This window comes from Columba livia, chromosome 3 (genome assembly GCF_036013475.1).
Source record: "Columba livia isolate bColLiv1 breed racing homer chromosome 3, bColLiv1.pat.W.v2, whole genome shotgun sequence".
NCBI classification, from domain to species: Eukaryota; Metazoa; Chordata; class Aves; order Columbiformes; family Columbidae; genus Columba; species Columba livia.
The window spans coordinates 79,808,254-79,825,537 of NC_088604.1; the positions used below are offsets into that span (position 1 = coordinate 79,808,254).

At 35.9% G+C, this 17,284-nt stretch overlaps 1 protein-coding gene across 8 annotated transcripts in view; it reads left to right on the forward strand.

Annotated features, from left to right (window-relative positions):
- RYR2 (ryanodine receptor 2) overlaps positions 1-17,284 on the forward strand; it is a 397,519-nt gene that overhangs the window by 115,275 nt on the left and 264,960 nt on the right. For 6 of the 8 annotated variants that reach the window (XM_065057819.1, XM_065057821.1, XM_065057823.1 and 3 more), the window contains exon 4: positions 15,632-15,652. The exons of the other annotated variants lie outside the window; for them this stretch is intronic. In XM_065057819.1, coding sequence (XP_064913891.1) covers positions 15,632-15,652 — 21 coding nt within the window. The remainder of the gene's footprint in view (positions 1-15,631; positions 15,653-17,284) is intronic. 8 annotated transcript variants of the gene reach the window in all.

Sequence of the window (17,284 nt, forward strand, 5' to 3'; positions counted from 1 at the left end):
AATCAGTCCCATGAAATGCCAGGCACTGAGACTGAAAATGGTATTTGCGGAATGAAGTCTAGGAGCAGTCCCATGGATGACCCAAAGTGTGTGCTGCCAGTGAGAATTTCTTGTAAGGACTGTCTCCAATAGCAAGAGAACGGAAAACACATCTGAGAGAAGAGGTGGTGCGAGAATGTAAGCAGATCCATGCTTCTAAAGGGGGACCCTTCTTTGCTGAATTTGTAAATACTGAAACTGAGAGCAAGCAAATCCACAGGAAAAAAATAAATTCAAAAAACAGGTACATACAGGCATATTGTTAATAATCACAGTTCAAACCCAAGGATGTGCTGTGATAACTGTGGGTGGCTGTATGTGTGAAGTAGAGCAACAGTCTTCTTGCTGTTTATTCCCACCAGATGTGGGCAGGAGCAGAAACTAAAGAAAGTGTAGGGGATTGTGTGTTAAAAGTACTGCCATAGGGCAGAATACAGTGAATTAAAAAAACCATTCAGTTTTCAAGTAACTGAAAATTAAATGAATGACTGAATATGTACTTGCTGATAAATTAACAGAACTGACATTTGGTATCTGTATGTAGTTTTCGTGAAAAGTTGATAGTAGAACACGTGAGTTTTGCGTTTAATAGCAGAGTTTTAGGAGAAGAGGTAATTTTGTGCATAAATCTGAAGCACTGTATCTTCCTCGAATAGCGTCATTTTTTAAATTTAGTATAACAGTGTTTTCTTTAATTTAGAAGAAGGAAGTATAGCAATTTCTTGAGAGATTATTACTATAAATCGGATTCAATATGACCTCAGTTTTCTAATGGAAAGAACCCCACAAAGGGAAGTCTTTTCAGTCCTCAATTACTTTTCATTACATTAGAAATCATTAAGGTTGCTTTGTTTAAAAGTGATCTCCTTGTGCTTCTTTGCTTTTTGTGGTGTGTAATCTCTTGAATGCTGTGTTTTTATAATAGCTATTATATAACAGGTAAGTCAGCAGTAATGAAATGATGGAGTGATATGGACAAAATCTCATGCTGACTTGAGTCAGAACAATAAATGACTTTCCTTGTGCTTAAGAAAGAAGAACTATGTGCATTAACTGGATTTAATTTTAGTTCTCAATTAGTATATATTAAATGTGCAAAGCTACCGCTGCAATAAATGCCTACACTTTTAGTGCAAGAATCCCAAAATGAGAATTTCTGTATGTGATGAGATTAGTATAATAATTGACGTATCTGAGTATATCTAATTCTCTCTCCTGAATGAGCTAAATGCTAGTATCAAAGGCAACAGTGGAAAATGAGGGAAATTTCATAAGAAAGGATGTGTGTAGTGCTCTGTTTCTTCTAGCTCTAGGCACTGAGTAGTTACTTTGTGCTCTGAGGTTTTATCCTTTCTCTTTAAAATACATACTATGCCTACCTCTGGCAGCTTATTAAAGTATTGAAATTTGTAGCTTGACTGTATGCTTTTGGTTTAAAAAATTAAAACCACAACCTGTTTTGTTGGCTCAGGAAGCATTATTTACACTTTTCATCTTAAACGGGTAAATTTTTGATTTTGCTTGGCACTTGAGTGCTATTATGCATGGACTACTTTGAATGTATAGTTCATCCACAGAAAAGAACCAGAAAAAGGGAAAGAAAAAAGGAAGAATCCTGTGGAAATAAAATAATAAATAATTATATAAATGATGACTATCATTACATGTGTACACGGAGTCTGCGCTCTGGTCTCTTAGACAAGCAGAATTATAGTTGCTCTGTCTTAGACAGGCCTAGGGCATAGGTATTATATTGTAATTATTTTGACTTGGTTTCTGAGCGTAACTTTCGATTATCGAAAAAGCTGGTGAAGGATGGAAGTGGAAATCCTTTGGTTTTTATAAAGCATCAAGTATTTTCTTAGCCTCAGTTGTCTCAGCAAATGATTTAGACTTTTGTCTGGAAGTTTTTTAAAAATCATCCTCAAGCAAACATGCTGCATCAAAAATAGCTATTAAAATAAAAAATTACCAAAAGGGGATGCAAATTAAACTTCAGTGTAAGGTAAACCTTCATAAAAGCTATTGCTACTAATTATTTTTTTGAAATATATTTCAAAGTTGTTTTTTTAATATGTTTCAATATAAATGATTTTTTTCTAATGGGAGAATTTGAGGATTCAAAACTGCTACTATCTCTATTTATGTAACAAGAGGCTAGTTTGAACTTTCACTCTATTGTAACACATTTATTACTTCAAAGAGATCAAAAAAAGTTTTGGGTACGTTGGCTAGGTACAGAAAATTAAATTAGCTTGGCATTTGAAGGACATTTTACCGTAAGTGAACATGCACAAAGTCATGTATCTTTTTATATTGGCTAGAACAAGAACCAGCTTTTCTTTTGAAATGGATAAGAGTTTGTGATTGCTCAAGTTACGCTTGCTTTGCTTGGGTTTTTTGAAATATATCCAGCAGTGTCATGATATAAATAATGTGCTAATCTTTTGCCTTGTGATGTCTTTTATAGTCCTCCATGATAATTGTCATAAATGAGGCCATTGAAATTTGAGGACTCCGGGTTGCCTGTTACATGGCATACCCTGGTGAATAAATGATACATATAGACAGAGAGAGAGTGAGTTGACACACATAAATACAGGTGGTATGTGACTTACTTTCACCTGCCGGTATGGTGTGCATCTTTGTGTGGATGAGAGAGAGAATATCTTATGCAGAGGATTGGTGTTAATGGCATCTTTTCAGTGCAGTGATTGAGAACTCTTGGTAGACTCTTTCACAGCAGCGTTAATTATTTCTGTCAGCAGTGGTCTACCAGAAGATGAGTGAGTGCCAAGCCATCCCAATTTTAGTGTTGGACCATGCATTCATGGCAAAATCTCCTTTAATTGGGAGGGTGTAGAGTAAGAGGGGCCTAATCTACTGGAGCTCCTGTTTGCTGATCTGTGGTTTATTATGTCAAAAGAAGGTGTGTGAATGGGCTTTTTTGTGTTCAGGTATATATATAAGAGTATGAGACTGCTATGGGATTTTTTTTCTTTTTTTTCAATTTTATCAGCAAAGTGGGTGGAAAGTTCAGTTCCTCTGCTAATGGCTAGGCTTCGTGCTACATGAATTGCTTACTAGTAACATCAGCTGTGCTTGGAGTGTAATGTGCTTCTACTGGAATTGTGTTTCAGTAAGTCTTGCAGGACAGATGTACCGAACGCATTCTGCATGGAACCAGATGGGTTTTCCTCAATTGCATATGTGTCCTTTCACATCAAGTGTCAGCTTTTTGATTGTTTACTAGAAAGAATGTGCAACTGAAATAAGTAAGGATTTGTGTGTCATCTGTAGCAAGAAAGTGAATGTATATGTAGTTACAATTTCTGTATTTTGAATGACAACATATGCTATGTACTAGAATACATCAGGATAGTGTAGGGCACTCTAGCATTTATATTGAGATGAATTTAAGAGCTTGTTCAGGAAATCACGCTGTATTTGTTCTTTACTTTCAGACTGAAAACCTCTGAGTAAACTTTAAGTCTTTATTTCTGTTTGTCTTCCTAGACTTCTTTACACAGGCTCTATTTTCCCTTAATATATTAACTTGATATTTGTTTACTTTTATGCAAAATGAAATGTGGGGTTAAATCCTTTGTTAATTTTCTGCAAATTGATCTTAGTTGCCTTATTGTCTACTGAACACTTCTATGGGAGTTTTCTGCATTTTTTTTCCCAGTATTTGCATAGCAACTCTGCTTTTCTACTACAGTATGCCATGGAAAATTTTAAAAAACGTTAGAAATCAGGTCCCATGCATTTTAAACTTATATACACTTATATAATTCGATTTTAATGATCCATGCTTTAGATTCTTTAAATGTATTGATATGTCATATAGGGTATTGTGAAAATTGAATTAATATTGGAATGTTTGTGAGATTAGCATTGCAGCAGTGAACATCATAAAATTGATGGTATTTAATCATGATGTCTTTAGAAGAGGATTTTTTAATCAAATGGTTGCACACTGAGCTGGAATGAAATAAAATGTTAATGACCACCTTATCTTCTACGTATTGAATGATGCTGAAAAGGTAAAGGACGTAGGGAAGGCTGTGTCATAAGACATTGACGGGGTGGAGGTTGCACAAGTGACCGTTTGCCTTAACTTTTTTCTTTGTAAAAATTACCACAGTCCTTCTGAAAATGCAAGAAGTTGATACTTCAGCTTTGAAAAAAGTGTTTTGAAATATAAACTGTTCATGATTATATAAAATTATTGTCTGTTGCAGCTCTCCTATTACTGACTGTATAAAGTGAAGCAACTTTTGGAATGGCAGGAACATCCACCTCAGCTAAGCTCGACTCAGAGTGGCAGGATTTCAGGGCTTGGCATGAACTCTAAACTCAGTGGGAACTACAAACCAACATCTTGCCTCAGTGTTGCATCAGGGTCACTCAGCCTTTTCTAAACCTGGATTTTAGGTTAGAGCATTTGAGCTGCCGCTCTGTGAGCAGGACCTTGTCCCAGCAAGGGGCAGGACTGTCAGCTCCTGGGCAGCCCTTGTTGGGAAGGAGCTGCTGAGCGTAGCTGCCGGCCTGCGGAGCTGCGTTTTGTCTCTGTGATGGGCAGCGGGCCCGAGGCTAGCAGGCCCCACTTTGGAGAGTCTGCAGGGTCTCGGCTGCAGTGAGGTCTCCTGCTGAGTTCCTCCAAATTAACTACTCCTCCTTCAAAATCATGCTTGTTAAATATACTTCTATACACACACAGACATTCAGGTTTAAAAAAAAAAAAAAAAAAGGAGCATGTTATTTTTGAGACTTGCTGAGCTCTTTGTAGATATCTGCCCTTTAGTTTTCAAATTAAAATTGAAACCTGTGCTTTTAGAGTACTGTCAACATGGTAAGTGAGAAGCGGAGGTCTTATCTCCTCATTGCTTTTGTAAGGCATCTGATCTTGATCCATAAATGGGTTTTTGATAAACACGTGGTAGTTACTGAGCTCTGAAGATTGTCCTCCCTTTCCATAGCAGTCTCCTCTTTCTGCCTAGGCTGCAGCCATTTCCAGTGTCTGCTCTTTAGACAGTTAGTTGCCCTTCAGTCATTCTCTTTGTGTATAACTAGATAAGAAAAAGCTCACCCTTACCTTTCTTTATGGAAACAGCATGCTTTGAAATAGGCAGAGAAACTTGAAAAAGAAGGGACACTCAGAAAGGCTGCTAGCTATAAACCTGACCTCTGCTTGATGGGCTGTTATCATCTGCTTCAGAATTAATTCATTTGGGCTATGAAGCCCTGTGTATGACTTTGGTAGTTAATGCCTGTTTGTGGAGATACTGCTGATGCTGTGGAAATGTACTTGTAATTATGGCAGTGTATACAGCTTCCACTCCTGAAACAGCCCTTGGTAGCTGACAGTCTGTTGATAAATACGCAGAACACTTCCTTTTCTTGAAAGAAGCTTCTATTTAAAAAAATATTGGGATGAGTCACAGAAGATAACAGTACATACAACACAGAAGGAAAGGCACAAATTTGGAAATCCTGTTTTTTCACAATTTTTTTAGTGGTGACTATTTAATGTGATAAATTCACATAACCTAGGGTATAATGTAGGTCATTTAGCAGCTGACTATTTTAGTTAACTGGATATGTGTGCATTTTTTCTCTTTTTGCTCTGTAAAATTAAAATTTCCAGGTGGTATTTGTTTATTAACTTATAAGCCCTTTATTGTCTATAACTCTACTTGTTCAAAAGAACTTGCGCATTTGCACAGATTGTAATAATGTCAGTAACTGATAAATCCTTTGGCTGTTCCAAGTAATTTCAGGTGAGGTTTCTTATTCTCCTCAGCCACATGTCACTGCTTTTTAGGTACATCACTAAATGAAATACAGAGCCTTCATTTTCATTTTAAATGAAGAACTTGTTGGTGGGTTTGTAAGTCTTCAGAGGAAAACATGAGGAAGCCAACACTTGCCTCTGCTTAGAAGAAAGACCACAATTCTCTTTCTGCAGTGATCCCGTAGAGTGCAAAATGCTGAGTCCTTTCCCAGTTTGGCTTGAACTGGAGTCAACAAATCTTAAACTGAATATTTAGCAGACAATTTTTCCTAAGTTCTGGAGCTACGTAACGTATATAGGTGAGAGAGTTTATTGTTAGTTATTTTTATAGGAATGGTGTTTTGTAGGATTTTGAAATTCAGCCATTCAAATTTCACAGTGAAAATTTGAGGCAAATTGACTTAATTTTTAAGTGCTTCATCTACAGTGAATTTCCTTCCCTCCACCCTCCATAAATGCAGTGCTTTGAATAGCTTAATAAATGCTAAAATATTTTTGGAGCATTTTATGTAGAAATCAGGAATTTAAACACAATCTCAATATCTTGGTATTCACAATCGTTTCAGATCAGAAGTATTCTTGTCTCTGATTACTTTGGTAGTTCCCTAAATTTTGTGAATATTCTGTTGCTGAATATTTGACTTTCTTCTTCAAGTAACTTATTCTGTTGCTGAGGAGTGATGAATATCCTGTAGCTTCATTCAAATTTTGTGATGTTGAGGAAGAACTTCTCAATGTTTCTGTTGATTTGGGAGGAATATGCTATGAACCAAACTTATAGAACTTGCTGTGAACTTTTTTTATTTGCAAAGTAGTCCTTTTGTTTCACAGCTAAGCATGTTTAGATCTGTAAATTGATTATATCATAATTGCATACTGGAAGATGCCAACGCATTTCCTTAAATCTTTTGGTATGTATTGTGTTTCAGACATTGAATGCTACAAATAACTTGTATTTGCCCTGCATTCTCGCAATCCAGTCTTGACATTGCACAGTCTTTTTACAGTGTTTCTCCCCTGAGGAAAATAACATCTAGGAAACATACTCATATGCTATTACTGTGAGAAGCAAAAGACCTCAGTGCTTCTTGTGACTCTGAGTGTTGCAAGGAGCTGCAAAGTAAAAAAAACCAACTTTATTAGCGAATTTAGACATTTGTGTGGAAATGAGTTAAACCACAGACTTGCTCCAGTTGAATATGGCATGCTCTTTACCCTTTTTGCAGCTCAGATGTCTGCAACCACCCAGCATTGCATAGTCCGTTCTCAACTCATGAATACAATGGCATGTGTTGAGAGGAGAAAGAACGCAAGTGACAGACTTCTTCTGAGGAGTCACTGAAATCTCAGCAACTTTTCTAGTGGAATACTAATCACTGTCATAGAGGATTTCAGGATTTTTCTGTCTTGAAGTAAAACAGTAGAGAAAACAATGCCTTGACACGGAGATCTCTTCAGGACATTTAAAAGCTCAAGCAAGGGATTAATGGAATAAACTAGTTTGTTAATCTTCACAGGAAAAAATGATTGTTTTTGCTTAACACAATTTATCAACAAAGTATAAAAATTCTCTTGCTATATACTAAAACATTTAGGAAAGCACTTCTGATGTTTCTTTTTTTTTTTTTTTTTCTTTCTTTCTTTTTCCCTGTAGCATTGATTGTCTTGTTTGGGCTGTCTTTTACCACAGGTCACTCTTTGAAACCTTTTGTGTATAGGACAGTGTTTAGTGGCTTTCCTTGTAGCTTCAAATGCAAATCTCTCAAGGATTTGGAGGCTAGAAATACAGGTGGTGGTTTCAGTGCGATACAGTAGGAAGCACTTTCTAAATACTTTCATCTCATGCTTGTTCTACATGCATATAAAGCAGTTAGGAATTTTTGGTTCATAGTAATTTCCTGTTTATATTCTAACTGCATTTCATGAAGGGAACTTTCAGCACTTTATCTTAATTCTAGGTTTCTTAATTCTGTTTCCATCAGTTTTGCATTTTTTCTTTTGGCATATTGAATCACTTTGGACTGTGGACAAGATTAGACTAATCAAGAAGTCAGATTCAGAAAGCCAAGAATGAAGGAACCCTACTGCAGCTGAGGTTCAGAAAGGGCTGCCTGAAAATGAGATCAGGAAGGTGATGATTAAAGGTAGTGATACAAAAACATGACATTCACTTGTCTCTAAGTGAAGATTTCAATCTGTGGGGAATTGCTTAGCTAAAAGTTTCATTTGTTTTTGCAGCTTGGTGTAACCACCTTCTGTTGCCCCAGTGCACAGTTCAGCATGTTTTTAATAAACAGAGCTCTACTAATGGAATTAATTATCTTTCTAATATAACCCTGACACTGATTTTTGCACTGATTATCAGAGTACAGCAGTAAAAGAAAGGTATCAGTTTCTTTTGTGTTGGCATAACTTTTTTAATTAAAAAAAAAAAGTATTATGATAGTCTTTATGTTCTTCATTTATCCTGTTATATTTGATCTGCTTCATATTTTTCCACATCTGTGAGATTGGTAGTTTTTATACATTGTTGTTTCATTCCTGTTTCTGACAGGAGATCTTAACTGGAGCAGAACTGATTGATCAGCATACAGCCTGATCACCAACACTATTAATTGACTTTTATTTGCTCCATTAGTAACATTAGTCCCAGAATGTCCTTGTTTTCCTCTAAGTAGCAAAGATTATGCCCCCCACCCAGGTCCAGATACATTGAAAAAGCACTGGAATACAGAGAGAAATAGATCCTGGAGAACATGAGAAAATAGCCGTAAACAAATATCTCCTTTAACTTTTATTTAAAAATCTCAGTTATATCATGGTAAAGCATTGTAATTAATGCTCGGATTTTTTTTCAGATTTGGGCACTCATAAATCTATGTCAGACCTTACTAACAGAATGGAAGCGTTTGACTGCACACATTGTGTGTGAATCCTAAGCTAAACTGTTTCTGCAATATGAAAAATTTTAATTTCACAACCTCTACTTCAATATTTGACAACTTCATTTTTCAGGAAAATGTTGTCTGCGGATACCCATCAGTTAGGCAGAGTTCCAGCTAAATTGCATCATGAGCTTATTAACTCCCATCTAATCATCCAGTCATGGCTGATTAATCACATCTTCTGGTGCCTTGTTTTAATAAAATCTGTTTTCCATGCCACTGACCAGCAAACTGCTGTCTAATATTACGTGTGGGATAGTCTTTGCTGAAGGGAACAAAATACCGCCCTACTCCACTGTTGCGAAGGGCCTTGTGTGAAGGAATCAGCACGTCCAAGTGCCTTGCACGGGTAATTCTCCTTCTGTGTTTAAGAGATGGGGAAAGCTTGTGTTTCCTCGGAGCTAAAATGGTTTCCCATGCTGCAGGGAAGGGCTGGAGGCATTTTGGGACAGGAATGCAACTGTAGCTGGTGGATTTTTTTAATATTAAGATCATTGATCTCCAACTGTGGAATTCTGAATTCATTAATTACTTTGTATTAGTAAGCAGCAAGGTGATGTGGAGAGCTGGCAGCTTTATCATTTTCTCAGCATGAAGGGAGGGGGAAAGTAATTTCATCCCTCGTGCAAGTGGAAAAAGGTAACCCTCCCCATTTCTTTTAATAAGTGTCCTGTATATTAGTGAATAAGCCAAGCTATCGAAGTACTTCCTTAAAAAAAAAAAAAAAAAAAGAAAAGAAGAATTGCGGTTAAATGCATTCTTGACAACTTAATCTCTCTGATTTACACTACAGTAACCTAGTTAATGACATACCTGAAAGTTAACAACAGTTATTGTAAATATGACGAGCTGAAAATGTTTTCAGGTTTGCTATCAGAACCCCCACATGTAGTAAGAGTCAGAAATCAACCAGAGATCTCTTAACAAACCAGAGCTCTTTTAGTTTCCTAGCACTGACCAGACAGTTTTCTCTTTTGACAAGTCATAGATGCAATAAAGCAAGAATTATTTTTTTAATCAAACTTTTGAGGAAAAAAAAAAACAAACAACAAACCACAGCTTTTTATTTTTATAGTTTGAGTGTTTTCATTAGTCCAAGGTTCACCTGCAGATGCCAGGCATAACTCACTGAAGTAACAAAATCTTGCATTAGTAATTCAGAAAATCTTTGGATAAGCCTTCATCAGATAGTGTTGTGTCATGAAGAGAGACAGAGTTGTTATGTCCAGCCATCTTAACTTGTACTTCCAAACTTCGAATTTGTGTGACCTAGACGTTTCTTACTGCAAAGAAATTAGAGAAAGGAAAGAAATGGAGGTCAAAGCATTTCATACAGCGTGGGCTTTTGTATCATGCAGATGGACTTATCGGCTACCAGTGTAAAGCTTTATGAAAAAATGAGGTAGCTTAGAGACTTATTCTGCATAAAATCCTGGCTATTCTCAGCTGTTTAAAGATACCACACTGCTAACAGGACAATCGAGAATATTAATACAACAAGGAACAAAAGCATAAATCTTTTGCAGATAAAATAAATACTGTTATTTTCTCGTCAGTGCACCTTATGTAGTATCAGCAGTGCTTGTTAGCAGGCCGTTTCAAATAGAGCATAAAAAGAATAAGACTTGGTTTTGATCGACTGTACTTTGATCAAATGTAAGTACAGGAAAAAAATCAAGAAGTGCAGGCGCAGTATTTTTTGCATTCTGCTTATCCTCAAGGAGAGTCAAGGACAGGAATAAAATAATTATCTATTTCAAATCACAGACTTGTGATAAGCAAATGTTTCTAGCCTGAAATACAAGCTCTTCTTTTGAGTGTGCCATATTTAGAATGAAGATGTATGAGGACCTATGGCATGAAAGCAAACATTTTTATCATCTCAGACAGGTTTCCTATTTTGGAGGTAGATGTCGGTTTCTTTTCCAGCCTCACCATGACTATTGGATCTCTGTTGTGCTCATCATTTTCTTTCCAGGCTGATGGTCAGTAAAAACTGTCTTTGGGTGAAAGAGAAATTACTTTATTTCTTAGTTAAATTTTCTAATCTATGTTGCATACAGAGAAGGAGCTAAACCAAAAAGACATGACAGCAGAGCTCTTAAAGCATCTTGAAAAGTCTGGAATAGAAGACAACCCTGGGCTGGAAGACATATCATCAATTAACTTGTTGAATAATAAATTCAGGAAATCAAGGTATACATGAAGACAGTAAAATACTGCAACAGAAACAAAAATACAATTCAATTTTCAATCTCTCTAGTTCAATTCTAGTTATTCTCATCTTGCTTATCTCTATGAGAGAGTTTTAGACAGTGGTTCTACTGTGGAAATGGAAAAAACCTAAATCTTATTTTTCTACTAAGGTTTTCCTGCTTCATTACAGAAAAATGAGTATAAGCGTAGAGGAAGATGTAACTTCCACTAGCTGGAATGCATTGCTTCATTGAGATTTCAGGTCACAGCCCCATCTGTGGGTCACGGTATTATATCTGTTATTGTATCTGTTTTCATAAATAGTTGTAGAGAATGTGATTAGTCATAGTCAGCTAAGACTTTCCTATAATGTGTGGAATAAAGTTCCTTGGTGTTCTTGTCTCCTGCTCAAGCAGATGAAAGGAAACAGAATACAGAATCCAGAGCTAGGTGTGGTAGGCTGTTTTGCACAGCTTAAAGGAGCTTCCTTTCCAGCTTTGTGCACTGGTAATTAATGTTGCTGTATTAGTGGATGATCAGCGCGTGTTCTGTGAGCCTGGTTTATGTCAAGTTTTAAAAAACTGAGTTTGTGAATGACTCCTCATAATGGTAAAAAGGTCCCTCTTTATTTATCTTCATCTAGTTCCTGACACCTTTTGACATGGAAAGAGGGGTAACAGAACTACATTCCTGCTGTTTTAACTGGCTTTTATGTCTGGTTAATGTAGTGCTGGGTATTTGCAGCACTCAGAAAAAAAATGTTGGAAAAGCAGCCCTACAGTTTGGATTAAATGCATTTAAAATGAAAGCTTGGCTGAAGAGATTGGAGTTTTTACATGCCTCTGAAGAGAAGTCAGCAAATGCAGATGATTCTCTGAAGTTTCTGGATTAGCATTGCAGTAAATGATAAAATCATCATCGAATGTTCTTCATGGAGGACTTCTTACTGCACTTATATGAAATTCTAAGGGAAGTATTAAGACTACATACTCTGGTCTTCTCATCTAGTTCAAGAAGAGAAATTAGTTTGTAATTTTAAATGCCGTCTTTTGATCTTTTGCTTGATTCTTAGAATACAATTTTGCATCCTTGTTTTTTCCTCCGTGTAGCGCTACCTGTATTCCTTAGGCATATAGGTGTATGGGAGCCATACCATTTTAGTATCCATAAAGCACTACTCTATAGTTGGAAGTATCATATTTATTACTAATTAACTTAGTTATGTTAATGGCTACTTTCTAATAGTAGATAGTGAAAAAATTCTTTTAAGTCAAAGTTAATAGCTTTCTGTAAAATGATTAATTATTGTACTATAAGTAGCCCACCACTAAGTAAATTCTGGTGACTTTTTATCCTTCACCTTTTGGTAACTTTGGTGTTCTCATGGCAAGATAGTAATTTCCCATATTCAGAACTGTCAGATAGCTATGAACCCACTAAATTTGGATATCTAATGTTGGCCAGTGTCATGTTCCTTTCTCCTGGGAAAGTCTTTTGAGTACCCAGATATATGTGGAAGTAATATTTCTAAGTAGCATGTTGCAGCTGAACTATATATGTTTCAAGATGGATTCTGCTTCCTCTACTGGAGGAAATACAGTAAAGGTAGATAGTCTTTGGATAAAGAAAAATTAATATTTACCTACCTAAATATTTTCTTTATCAAAACAATAAGACTTGGTGATTAAGAGAGAAACTGAGCCAGAAGAGGAATAGATATTGAATTCCATGGATTTGTATTTATTGTGACAAGGCCAAATTTACTGTGCATTGTAAAATAAATAATTGTACTGTTCTTTCAGACCATGGTTAACATATGATTGCAATAAAATAGTTTACAGTGTAGGATACCACAGCCATCTCCCCAGTCCTTCCTGAATTTTAAACCTTCCTAGCCCAGTTGGGTAGGAAGTCATCAAAAGAAAGAACAGGTAATTCCAAGTCCAAGGAGCATAAAATGCTCAAAATTTGTGGTTGTTACGTGTAATGTGTACATAGTAAAAATGAGCTTTGAGTATGAGTGTTTTCTGAATTTAGATGTATACTGAGAAATGCATGGGAAAATGGATTCCTGTGAATTCTAGTCTGTGAAGGCAGACAAAAAATGGAGTTGTCAGTGTGAAGCAGAATCTGGATTTAGATGTGCTGTGAATCATCTGCTTGTTTTTTGTCTGAATTGTAGTTTAGATCTTAGATACAAGCACTAGACTGAGATATCCATTGTTTCATTTCTGTTTGTGAGATTCATATTTTGTCTACATTAGGACAATTATTCTTAGATATGAGGAGTCTTGTTTACTTTTAGGTTTACCTAATCTGCATTACTAGGGATTTCCAGGCAAATAAATATATTAGTAAGTCATGCTCATGCCATTTTTTGCCCCCAAATGGGATACTTGAAGGTCATAAATCTTCCAGGATACTTTCCATATACTAAAAGTTTTTAAAAAAATATCTGCATACATTGCACAGGCTAGTTTTAGAACCTGGGACAAAGCAGTCTGTAAGAAAGGTCTTCTTGTGACTTCAGTAGCTGGAAAAGCTCTCACAGATGGCTAGAAAAAAGGGAGCACACCCAATCCAGGAGGGCTCTGAAGACTCACACAGCAGAAAGGTGATAGAATCTGGCTGTTATTAAAAATGCAAGATTTTATTATGGTGTGCCCTGAACTGCGCTTTCAGAAGCAGATCTCTTTGGATGCATTCAGAGTCTTTCCTGTTTGACCATCATGTAGGTGTCAGACTGTAAGGTTTGACAAGTGTACAGTTCAAGTGCTTGTCCCGAGAGACCACTGAATAAACGTGCCTTTGGTGTAAGCCAAAGCCTGCTGGTAATTCTATTTAAAGATGGGTATACCAATGCAGATTTAGTGTGTACAGTTCATAAATACTTGGCAAATACTGTACTTGACTCTTGAAGCTAACTGATGTCCATTAAAATGAAGTAAATGGACAATTCAGCAATTCTGAGGCAATTGATTGTACAACTGATCATGTATGCTGAGCTTTGTGTGGATTCTTTCTGATTCCGGTTGTGGCTGCCCTGTCCACTTAAGTTTTGGGACAGCGAGAACTTCTCAAAGCAAAGCAACAAAGGGTGAATCAATTCAGCTCTTTCTAGCATTGTCACACAGTCAAATTGTTTGTGATGCTATGTTCTCAGTGCATGTACAATTCTGACAAGATAAGAGATGTATCAAAAGCAAGGTGATAAATTAAAGACTTGTGTGCGAATCAGACTTGTGTGTGTTCTTTACTCCTTTTTTAAAAAACATTGTAGTTGTGTTGTTTGCATTTAGATTTAAACCATTGTCTGCTTTTCTAACTTATCAACACCTTATTATACTTTTTCTTGTATCGCATCTATTTCAGAACACTGGGTGTTTTTAGGAGGGATTTCTACAGCTGTGCTTGATAACAAAAGCCACACTCAAGATTGTAAAAAAAAAAAAAAAAAAAAGTGGCAAATGACAGAATTTCTATTATAAATCTAAATGCAGTCCAAATCTTAGAAAAGAGGTAGGAATTGTCAAATTAACAAATGCTTATAAGTTTATCATGTTAATTCATTGACAGGTCAAATAGTGTTTTCTAACCTTTGTGTGCTAGCAGGACTGAACAACATTGAAAATATAAAACTCCATTTTAGTTGAAGTATACATTAAAAAAATGAGAAAATTTACTTTGAATAAAACTACTTCTATAGACAAGAACTAGATACATTCTCTTTTATTACAGTAATTTCCCAAGTAAACTGGAATCCAAATACTACAGGTCTACTGCAGGTACACATTGACCTTTTGTTAGCAGATGCCACGTAAAAGTTTAACAGTAACTTAAGATACCTTAGGGCAAACCACAGAAGGCTCGATGTGCTGCGGTGTTTTCTGTGCCAAGACCAGAGGCAAATCTATTTCAGATATACTACTCCTGGTGCCAACAAAGGTTTTAATAGCTAGTGCCATACGAACCTTTCTGGTAGCTAAAATGTGTTCTAGCAGATATTCTCAATCCTTTCTAAGACTATAAGATGGTCCAAAGACTTTTTTAGAGGGAGTAATTTAAAATGTTTCCGTAATGAACCTTGAAACAGTTTTGTTAATACAAAACCCTAAGCTTTCAGAGTGATTTTCTATACTTTCTCTTATGAAAAATGAGTGACATTTGGGTGTGTTGTGCTCTGTTCTTATGCAGGATAATCTCTTAGGGTGCAGGTTGTAGGGTCAGAATTTGACAGTTACCTCCTAATTTTAGCTTTCATACTTACGACATTCATTAAAATGGCAAACCTTGAACAGCAGCCACTAAGCCTTTTCAAGCTTTTAATGTTCACTTACGACAGATATACTCAAGAGAAAATGGCAAAATGTTTCATGGGAAACAATGTTCTGTATTTTTGACTGGTTGGTCCTGAACATAATGTGGAATTAATTCAGCATCGATCTTCATTGGCTGCTTCCCATAAAATAAAGACAGAAAGTGAGGTATTGGCATTTTAAAGAGGAGGTGCCAGGAGAATAATAGCTTCTGCTCATACATTTTCTTTCATAGTAGATACATTTCCAAAAATGTGAAATGTTAACTTCAAAATAGACTTTGATATGCTGTATTTAAGGAAGGAGATTTACTGATTTCTTGCTTTTTCTTTCTACAGCTAGTTGATGTGGAAAAATGGGTATGTGATTCTGTCTTTTATTCACTTGATCCCAAATGTTCCATGTTGCCACTGAGTCTAACCTGTCTGTTTTGATACCCTCTGTGTTCATGACCCTTCAACTTGCATGGCTCAAAAAAAGAGGCAAATACATGGTTGTGTAGGATCTGGTCATTCCTGAATTTGTCATACCAAATTTCATGTTACCACAGTGACTTTTCTGTCTTTTAATTTGATTGTTGAGTTGTGTAATGTAAATGTATGATTATTGCCTGTCAGTTTTGAGCCTTGCTGTCTGATGTTATAACTCCATTCTGCAATCCACTCTGTCTTTCTAGAATAAGCACTGTAGTTTTAAAGTGCATGACAGTAAGATAATTAACACTGATAATGTGTGATGCTGTATCTGGCTGCAAATAATATATACATGAAATATTTAATGATGGAGAACAGCTGCTACAGAATAAAAAAATCATTCATAGATCTTAGCAAATAAAGTCAAAGCACAGTTTTCTGCTGAATGTGTTGTTAAGATCTTTCCTTAATGTGTCTGTGTATACCATGCTTATTTGTTTGGGCATCTGATACAACTCTTGTATATGGGACATATTTACGTATGTTTTTCTCCAATGTAATCTCTGACATCTGCATATGTATGAGTTAGTGATCATAAAAGTGCGTGTAGAATTGTTTGTTCATGTTTAAAATGTTAGAAACCTCTCTGAAAGCTTGGATGATAATTGGCCTTCGTGATTTCTTAATACTTAATTAGAGCTGCATATGACACGGAACAACCTTAGACATCCATTGGTATATGGTGAACAATGTAGCTATGGCACTGGTCTCACTTTGTTTCAGCCAAACATAGAATTTTAATCTGTGATTATTGCATGTTTATAGTACGTAATGACTCAAGTTATAACTTGCTTGAGACTCCTGTGGGTAAGTACATTGTTACTTTTCAACACCCTTTCTACTCTTCTATTGCTGACTGTCTATATCATATGGCATATATATATGAATGTTTATAATCTTTATTAAACAATAACTGTAGTTCATTATTAATTTTAGCTGATTGTATCAGCGTGACAGATTTTCCATAATCTGTGAATCTCTGATATTTGTGACAACCAGCAAATTTTTATATGGATTGATTTTGAATATTTTTAAGCCGTAATGCTGGCCAGGTTACCTTCTCAGTTTGTCCACATTTTTAATTCCAAGTGAGAGAGCTGGAGTCTAAATCTTTAGATTCTGTGGTTTTGTTCCTATTAAGAATTTTGCTCTAAAGAGAAAAACAGCAATAAAAAGGAAATTCAGTAATATACAAGCATCTGGCCTCATACTTCATAACACATGAAAAACTGTAATCCAGAAGTTTATTGTTTACACTCTCACATGGCTTGTTTTTGACTGGAGTATTCAAAGAGTATGTTCTTGGAAACTATAGTTTTACTTGCATAAATACAAGTTAGATCTGCCTTAAAAAAAAATAAATCAGAATTTAGTAACATAAAACTTTTATGCTTTGGAAAGACTGCTTCACAGAAATGTGTCCTTAAACCATTTAAAAAAGAAATTATTCCCATGGCAGCAGAGCTAAATGTTTCGTTCTGAGTTACATCAGCTAGAGACTTTCCTGATAGACCAATT